This window comes from Gekko japonicus, unplaced genomic scaffold (assembly GCF_001447785.1).
Source record: "Gekko japonicus isolate JY-2015 unplaced genomic scaffold, Gekko_japonicus_V1.1 scaffold1333, whole genome shotgun sequence".
Taxonomy (NCBI): domain Eukaryota; kingdom Metazoa; phylum Chordata; class Lepidosauria; order Squamata; family Gekkonidae; genus Gekko; species Gekko japonicus.
Genome location: NW_015160252.1, coordinates 74,646 through 84,354, shown reverse-complemented (window position 1 = coordinate 84,354; position 9,709 = coordinate 74,646). Strand labels below are relative to the sequence as shown.

Here is a 9,709-nt window from a genome sequence, read left to right as displayed (position 1 = left end):
TCAGTCATAAACTTTCAGCACATTGTTTATGAATCAAATAAGTAAATATGACTGTAAATAGGGAAACAAGATGACAGTTACTCTGGACCCAAAACCATGGCTGGAATAAAACTGCCTCAAAGAAGTGATCTCTTGCTAATCTGAGCTTGGTAGCAACCTTAGCCTATACCAATAAAATGAAGTGACTCAGCAAAAAACAATACTTTTATTAACACAGTGTATTACCAACACATATTATTTCCTTTCACCTTATAAACATGAACACCCTGCCTGAACAAAAGTCCTGTGTACCATAATTCATGCCACCTCCTTGGCATTCCATACAGGATGCTGACAAAAAGCCTTATGATGATTACAGCCTGAAACATTTTCTCTCATGTTGAAACAAAAGTGAAATACAGCAAAGGCACAAGTACAACAAGGAACTGACTAAAAAAACTGGAATGCATTAAACACCACCCTTGTAAACAGAACAAGGGCCTCAGGACTGGGGACTTCAGTTTTGAACAGAAGCGGTACAGTGTCCATACTGCAAGCCATATAGCTCTCCATGAAAGTATATAGTTGTATCAGTGTGTGTGTATAAACTGTTGTTGAGAGTCACACTGTGATGTATAACAATGGGTAGACTTGAATTTTCATCCCAACACCGTGCTCCAAACTTCAACGATACTCTATTATAAAGGTGTGCATTTTAAGAACTATCTGTCCATTTCTGTTGCTGCTCTGTTCCAGGAATTATCCAAGTGGTCTCTCTCTCTTTTGCTTTGGGGGTACAATATGTTCAAAATGGTTCTTCTAACAGAAAGCCTGAAGTGTTGGTTCTCTCAAGCTCTGAACTAGCCCAGTGCAACTTCAACATTCCCTGGATTGTCCAGCACAACATTTTCATCCTATAACACACCCCAAAATGAGTCAGGTGCTGCTATAACTATAGATCCCTGCCTGCGCCTTTTTCTTCCAGCTCTTTTATTTCTGCCTTTCCCTCTTTCCATATACCCAATTGACATCTGAGCTGCTATGATATGATAACAGAGCTCACTACTGGCACAGGAACAGACAGCAGCCATTAACATCTCACACTGTAAAGGTAGCAGTCTGTGGGCAGAGGGTAACTCCCCCAGAGTCTATGCAAAATTTGGCCAAAGAAGTCTGATTTTCATTGTAATCTTCTGGTTTTCCCCATGTTTCCTGGGAGGGGCTTGCCCAGTTTTATACTGTCCACAATTGTTGCCAGAGGATAGTAAAATGGGAATTGGGACTCTCCTGTTGTTTTGTGCAAGTATGAAAACTGTTCCTTGAGTGCATAACTTCCGAGGCCACAATATGCTCGTTGGAATTCATAAAGAAAAAAAATCTGCATATGGTACATTGAATGTATAAGGCAATCTACAGGCATTTCCTTCCAATCTGATTCATTCTGTATGACCATGTTCATGCTGTCACAAATGTTATTGGTTGCTGCAACATCATTTTTGAAGGCTGAAAACTTCTGAATAAAAAATCTGGCTGCATGGTTTGGTATGACATCCTTCAGTTCTTTATCAAAGTACTTTCTGAAGGCCTGGCTCCACAGGAGACTACACTGTTCATAATTGTGCTGATATTCTTCCTCAGATGCTGAATTCAAAAGCAATGCAATGTGGTCTTTTAAAACCTTAGGGTCATTGGTTCTTCTATGCTTTTTAATCCAGGTGCTGACATCATTCAAAATATGATTCCAGTGATACACCTTCGGGATGTAGGGAGAGCTCCTTTGTGAGAGCTGTCTAATACCTCTTTCTCTATCAGTCAAAAGTGGTACATTTTTCATATGCTCTGCCCCCAATTTTGTAATTATTTCACATAGGAAATCTTGATGGTGTGATGTACATTTTTCCCTATGGAGGAGAAAAGCAAAAGGGAATACTGGGTTGCCTTTCAATTTGATGTTTCTCATGACTATGGGAGACAAATAGAAATCACCAAGTTTAAAGGTAGTATCATAAGAGATGAGCTGGGGCAAGCTACCATCTTCACTTGACAAGGAAAGAAGAGTACATGCCTCTTTCATGAGTTCTGGGTGTCCAAAGGAGACCGTGACCTCAGGCACTAGCATAAACTGTGTTATGAATGAATCAAGACGGTCACAGAGTTCCAACATGCTACCCATTTCATCCCTGCTGATTTGTTTTCTTCCTTTATGGCTGTACGATGAATTCTTTGTCCGTTTAGAGGTCACTTGACCATCAATGCCCCTATCATCGATGAAAGATCTCATGATCTACAAATGTCTGTATACTTTAACTGGTTTATTTTGCAATGAAAGTGAAATTTCCACTTGTTCAAAATGAACCATTCCACAATACCTATGAAAATCTTGCTGGAAGATTCCAGGTTTTCATGACAAGGCTGGTACAAACTTCCACCACCTAGGTAACAAACAACATTATTTAAAATATCTGTATTCCACCATATCTCTTTAGACTCAAGGAAATTAAAAGAAGCAACAAGATGCAAACAGATAAGCCACAATATACAACAAACAAAATAAAAGCATGTAAAAACATCCTACTGCCCAGAATCTCTTTGCTGACCGCTGAGCTTCTCCTGTAGTGTGTGGTGGGTTTTTACATCCGTTATGTAAGCTCAGTCCTTTTGATATCCATTCATGTTGATCAAAGTGGAAATCATATGAACATAGGAAACTGCTTTATACTGAGTAATACCATTGGTCTATCAAGGTCAGGGCCCTAATCTGAATCACTCGGGCTAGCCTAATCTCATCAGATCTGGAAGCTAAGCAGGGTTAGCCCTAGTTAGTATTTGGATGGGAGACGACGAAGGAAGTTGAGGGTTGTGAAGCAGAGGCAGGCAATGGCAAACCACCTCTTACCTTGAAAACACCACCATGGTTGCCATAGGTCTGCCTTGGTTTTCTTTTCTCAAAATCAGTAGCAATTAATCCATTTTAAATTGAATCCTCCAATCAGTTATGTATGGCTTGTAGCTTGAATGCACGTCCAGATGTATCCTAACTAAAATTTTAGTAGGGTTTTGGATGGAAATATTCCTACCTCAGCACACCACAGACACCTAACTAAACAACTTCCAGCCAGATTTCAGAATTTTCTATCAGTTTTACTTTCACTTTCTTTTTCTGCTAGGATCCTTATATAAGAACTGCAGAGGTTTCTCTCCAAACAGAAACCAAAAGTAGAACAGACATGCCTCTACAATTAGAACAGTCAATCTACTTCCAGGGAATACCTTATTTCTTCTAATCTGTTCCCTATTTTATGTGCATCTTTGCATTATCTAAAATTTGTTTCAGTGGAACCCAATAGTCTACAGACATTTGTGATTCTCATTTTACATGTTCAGAGAGCTCCCAATGTTTCCAATGGGCATTCTTGTCAATTGTTTCAGTACATCACAGAATAATCACTGCGATTTGGCTACTGCATAAATTAATTTGCTCTGGAGCCATCCCTCCTGCGCTAAGACAAAAGTGTGTGAGCCAGAGGCTAAAAAACTGCGAGCTAGCTCACACTAACTCAGCTTAGAGGGAACGGTGGTTACAACCTGCCAGGGACAATCTTAACCTTGGTAGACTACTGGTCTGACTCACTATACAGCAGCTTCATGTGTGTTCATGTGGTACCTTAAGGACTAACAAGATCTTATCCCAGCCAAAGCTTTCCTGGAGCCTACTGTGGCACATGCAGTTAGTAAAACCCAGAACTCCTCAGCCAGCAAACCAGGAACATTGTCAATTGTTGCTTCTATGAACAGGCCTTGCAGTTTTCTTGCTCAAACCTGAATTTTACGTAATTGCATCTCACCCTCTACCTGCTGCGTTTCATGGCCCTTTCACCCTATTTATTTTTATCCCACCCTTCCTCCAAGGTAGGGTACATTATTCTTTTCTCCTCAACTTTATCCTCAGAGCTCCCATGACGTAAGCAAAGCAGGAAGAACAACTGGCCCTGCAATGAGTTTCACTAATAGCTTTGTGCAGTAGGCAAAGCTGACATAGAGATCAACTGGCCTAAATTCCTGCACTAATCCTCACAGCAGTGTGGATTGGAACCTGGGCTGGCCAGCTTGACACTCCATTTGACATATAGGTAGCTACACTGCCTAGGAGTTGCCAGCCTCCAGGTCAGTTCCGGAATTCACCCAGAACTGATCTCAAGCCTACGAAAGAGCTTGATTTGGGTCCAATAGTACCTTGGTCTCTAAGGTGCTAGTAGACCCAAATCGCGCTCTTCTGCTGCAGACCAGCAAAGTCTGAAACTCTCAAGCCTAGAAATATTAGTTCCCCTGGAGAAAATGGCACCTTTGGAGAGTGGATTCTATGACGTCACAGCCCCACTGAGCTTTTCACCAGACATTGTCTGCAAAACTCCAAAAACTTCACGAGCTGGAGTTGGCAACCATACCAACCTAGATGTTACTGTATCTAAGGGAAGTGGGCTGTAGATACAGTTGCTAACCTCCAGGTAACACCTGAATATCTCCTGCTGTTACAATTAATCTTCAGTTGACCAAGATCAGTTCTCTGGATAAAATGGCTGTTTTGGAGGATGGACTTTATGGCACTATAAAAGTTCCTCCCCACTCCAAATCCGGCCCTCCCCAAGTTCCACCACTCCAAAACCTCCAGATATCTCCCAACCCAGAGCTGCCAATCTTAACTGCATCCTACACAGGCTTCTGTGAGAGCAAAATCCTATTAGTCTTGCAGGAGCCTCAAGAAGAGCCCAGATTATTTTCAGAGAAAGGAGCAAATACCATGAATGGGAAATTTGTAAACCTATACTTCTTACCTCTTCCTTTCCAGCAACCAGAAAGCCCTCGACCCCAACCCTGGACAGGACGGAGCCTCAGGCACCCCAAAAGCCGCCGAGGGCTTCCAAGTCCATTGGCGAGAAGAGAACAAGACCCGACAAAAAGACCCGAACTCCACCAGAAAATGTAACCTGGACGCCGGAAGCGTGCCTCCACCTCTCCCACGTGACTCACGCAGCGCTCCACCCGTTTCCGGTCGAGGCGATTTCCAGCTCTTTTCGTTGCCCCCGCTGGAGAATGGGGGCGGGGCATCATTTGGAGCATGCGCACGCGGCGCAGAAAAGGGGGCGGGGCTGCGCCGCGCCGCTGGATTGAACCTGCGGCAGCAGGTAATAGGAGCAGGAGAAGGAGGAGGATTAACGTGAGTTGCCCTCCCCTGAGGGAGAAACGGGGTCTCTTACAGGGGCTGCGTCTCAGGATAGGAGAAGGTCTCGACGGGTCTGGGCGGGGGGGTATTCTGAAGGACCCCAGACCAGGGAGGGCTCTCAGGTAGGAGCTGTCCGCCCCCCATGGAACCGCCCTGCCTCTCTACTCCGTGCTTTTCTCTCCCCCAAGGATGCCCTTCCGTCAGCTTATCCTCACAACCACCCTGCGATGTAGGGCTAGGCAGAGCCATTGTGGATGGCCCAAGCGAGAGTCACGGTTTTCTTTCCTCTGGATTTTGCCGTCTCTTGATCCAGTCCCAGCACCTCTGGCTCATTTGACACCTCCATTGCTTGCTTGGATTAGAAAAGAGCAAGAGTCCAAGAGCACCTTAAAGGTAAAGGTTCCCTTGCTCGAAAGCCAGTCAAATCCGACTCTAGAGTTGCGGTGCTCATCTCTGTTTCAAAGCCGAAGAGCCAGCGCTGTCCGAAGACGTTTCTGTGGTCATGTGGCTGGCATGACTAAACACCAAGGTGCACGGAACGCTGTTACCTTCCCACTGAAGTGGTACCTATTTATCTACTTGCAATTTCTTGCTTTCGAACTGCTAGGTTGGCAGGATAGAACACCTTAGAGCCCAACAAAATTTGTGGCAGGGTATTAGCTTTCGTGAATCACTGCTCACTTCTGAAGAAGGCTGATGGATTTCCATTCTGTGCGGCTAAATGTGGTGCCTTCCATGGAGATAGAACAAGATGGGCAGCCGTGTTACTCTGTCTGTAGCAGTAGAAAAGAGCAGGAGTCCAGTAGCACCTTAAAGACTAACCAAATATGTAGCAGGGGAGGAGGAGCTTTCGTGAGTCACTGCACCCTTCTTCAGATAGAGTTCACAATTTGAAGTAAGCAGTGACTCACGAAGGCCCATACTCTGCTACATACTTTGTTAGTCAGTGGCTGCGGTCACACGTAACAGAAGCCACACAAGTGAGACGGAAAACAGCCGGAGTTTCCGGGCGCGATCTCACCAGCACATCTGGGAAGCGTAGCACTCCCGTGGCTCAACCGAGGCTTCCAGCCGAAACGGCGTGGCAAAAAACTAGTACCTTGGAGGTGCTAGTTTCCGGAAACTGCGGGGCAAGGGCGGGCGTCTGATCGCGTTTCCGGTGGCATCCGGCGCCCGCCCATGTCCCCTTGCAAATAAGGTGGGGTTTTTTTGTCCAAGTCTCTGTGGATGCGCATGCGCACCCAACGGAGCATGCGCATTTGTCATGTACACAAAAATAAAAAACAGTTTGCCGCGGCATGCACTTCTTCGTTGTGCGCCGGCTTGTCCTGTGATCGGCACCTCTCTCTTGCCATGGAACCTCCACGGTACCTCCACAGGACCTCCACAGGAGGTCTGATCACGTAACTGCGCAGTAGTTTGCCCCAGGGCAAACAGCCACGCTTCTCCTCTGCAGTTTCCTGCCCGTGTGACCGGGGCCTTTAATGTGCTACTGAACTCTTGCTCTTCTGCTGCAGACATAGTAACATGGCTGCCCATCTCAGGCTGCAGTCACACACACTTAATAATCCACTTTCAATCCACTTTCAGTGCACTTTCTAACTGGAACTGGCAAAGTCCAGTTGGAAAGTGCATTGAAAGTGGATTATTTAGTGTGAGACCACAGCATTAATGTCTGCTTAGGTCACTTTATTTATAACACAAAAATCCAGCATCTGCCTTAAAAGACTATCAATATTTATTTCCAGATTAGCTGCTGGATTTTTTGGGTTTCCTTTGGTGCAACAATCTAACAGAGCTACCCCCTTTGCAAGCTTTATTTATACCTCCATTTCCTCACCACTGGGCAGGTAAAGCGATTTCACTTCCTTCTTTAATCTGCTTTTTTGCAGCATGTATAATATAAGAAAAACCTTTTATTATCCTCCCTCTCTTCCTGTCCCTGGTTGCCTCCCCCCCCCCCAGTGCTTTAGACTTTACTCATAGGAAAGGTGCTCCGTCTCTGATTGTTTTGGCTGCCAGGTTCATGATCCTCTTCAGCTGGTTACATGAGTAACCAGAATTGGACACACTGTTCTGAATGTGGCTGTGTTACAGAATTATAGGAAGTTGTTATATTGACAGCCCCCTTCTCAATCCCATTCATAAGAATCACTCTTGTGCAAAGTGATTCCAGCTGTTGCACACTTGAATCTTTTTAATTGATCCTTTTCCTGATTAGTCATTGCCAGCTCACATGTGATAGGTGTATATATGGTAGGGATCCCCCCCCCCCAAATCAGGGCCACTTATTCAGTGCACAGAAGGGACAGTTGCCCTGGTTCTGTTAAAGAATGATGGGGGAGTCGGGGGAAAACGGGAAATAATTTTTTAAACCAACGAATGGTCATAGGGCTATGGAGCTGTGTTCCAATTATGCCAAAAGCAGCCGTTCCATTTACCTGAACTCCCCTTCTCGTACTAGTTGTGCGTGGGAACAAGCTACTGTAGTTTCAAAGTAGCAAGGAAGAGGTATCTTGCATTTGGAGGCAGGTTCCTTTCTTCAATTAAGATGCAAATTAAGATTGGTGTGAGTGTGTGAGCAGGAAGAGTGTGTGAAAAGGAAGAAGGAAGGAAAGTGAACAAAACTTATTTGCAGAACAAAGTTTGAGTCCAGTGGCACCTTTGTTCCACTGCTTCAGACCAACACAGCTACCCACCAAAAACGTTTTTGTGTATTTGCTGGAAACTAGCTGGACAGGAACTGAGATAACAGTCTGGAGGCAACTTTTATGGCAGGGGAAAGGGTGTGTTCAGTTTAAACCTGATGCTAATGGCTAACAAGGGAGCCGTGGACTGTACTTCGAAGAAGGGTCTGTGTTCAGACATGTATAGGAGCCATGCTGTCTGCCATGAACGCTCCTACCACTTGAACTGCTTTTGTGCCTGTAATTTGGGGGGAATGACACTCTGCAGATGCTCATAGGCAGTGTGTAGCACTGCAAATGTATACAGTATAAGCACATGTATTAGAAATATTAGCAATAAACTGAGAATGTTCACCTTTATGTGCCGATGTAAGTCCTGAAAGCTAGAATAAGTAAAATTTGAAAATAGTCCCTCCAGTAGTCCCATTTGCCTCAACATGCTTGAACCCTCCCAAGGCCTAGTTCAGTTGCACTATTGACCGTGATAGTTTCTGCAGTGCTTAATTTTCAAAAACAGAAGACTCACATCTCAAAGAGACAATGTAGTGTAGGGTTAGAGTGTCAGTTTAGGATCTGGGGAACCTAGGTCCAAAGTCCCACTCTGCCATATAAGTTTACTGGGTGGACACTGGGCCATTCACAACTCCCAACCTAACCTACTTCACAGGGTTGTTGTGAGGATAAAATGGAGGAGGGGAGAACAAAGTAAGCCGCCTTGGGTTCCCATTAGGGGGAAAGGTGGTTTACAAATGGAGTAAGTAAAGGTGTAGTAAAGTTCTTCACAAAAGACCTTTGTGAAGTCCTATGCTGTAACATGGACACTTGTTGCCCTCCCCAATTACATTGCAAATAGATAATTATATCTACTTTTCACATGCTGCGCAAGGCATTGTGGATGTAGGTTGCCAGCTGCCCAGAGAGAAAAAATGTTCTGACTCTTTAACAGAGGCTTAATGGGATGTTATTTATGTGGTGAAGTTATTGCATGAAAAGCTGCAGCTGCCCATTTCCATGCATAAAAGAAGTTTTTCTTCAGGCCTGTTGGCAACTCTGCAGGGTTGCCAGGTTCCTACATTTTTCCAGCAGGTGGGAGGGGAGAAGCTCTTCTCCCAGGATCTTCTGGCGTGCGTGCATAGTGCATGGGCCGTGATGAAATCACCCGGAAGTGATGTCATCACACTAGGCACATCACCGGGGGACACTCTAGTATACCATAGAGTTTTCAGGCCAAATGCTAGAGCATCGGACCAGTCCAGGCACTTTGGGGATGGGGATCCCGTCACTGGCCAGATCCGGGCCGGCAGATCGGGGGGCCCTAAAGTGGGCAAACCCTTCCCCCCCAGGTTCTGGCAGCCCTACAACTCTGTCTCAGTATGCTCTGAATAAATGCCTTTTTTGTTATGGTTAAGCTCTTGAAAGGACAGGTGGAGGTAATATTGTAGTAGATCTAGAGAAATAAACAATGCAGTACAATGTGAAGCATATTTACTCAGAAGTAAATCCTGTTGAGTTGAAGCTTATGAAATAATGAGCTAGCATTTACATTTCAGTATGCTTTTACTGAGACTGGGTATCAAAAAAGAAGGAATCAATGAAGGTGTCGTATGACTGGACTTCCCTTTACAGAAGCCTTGCTGGTTCGTTCTTGGGAAGGCTTGTTCTTCTGTGGATGTGCTTAATACTTCTATCTTTAATAACTCTTCCCACCAAATTTCTTGGAAATAAATGTTTATCTAACTAGCTTTAGTTGCTTGGATCCCTTCCTGGTTCCATTTTAAAAATCAGTGTAAATACTGATGACATTAATTTTTTCAAATTTTGT

The 9,709-nt window shown here is 44.6% G+C and overlaps 2 protein-coding genes across 2 annotated transcripts in view; one reads left to right on the top strand and one right to left on the bottom strand.

Annotated features, from left to right (window-relative positions):
- Nucleotides 1-272: 272 nt before the first annotated feature.
- On the bottom strand, nt 273-4,977 carry LOC107113050. The gene is made up of 2 exons (XM_015414290.1): nt 4,812-4,977; nt 273-2,411 (listed from the first exon to the last, which is right to left on the bottom strand). The coding sequence occupies exon 2, from the start codon at nt 2,258-2,260 to the stop codon at nt 1,160-1,162; it is 1,101 nt and encodes a 366-aa protein (XP_015269776.1). The 5' UTR covers nt 2,261-2,411; nt 4,812-4,977; the 3' UTR covers nt 273-1,159.
- A 152-nt stretch (nt 4,978-5,129) lies between these two features.
- The window catches only part of CCDC91 (coiled-coil domain containing 91), a gene marked incomplete at its 3' end in the record, with an annotated part of 78,713 nt that continues 74,133 nt past the window's right edge, over nt 5,130-9,709 (top strand). Inside the window, exon 1 of the mRNA XM_015414255.1 lies at nt 5,130-5,162. The remainder of the gene's footprint in view (nt 5,163-9,709) is intronic.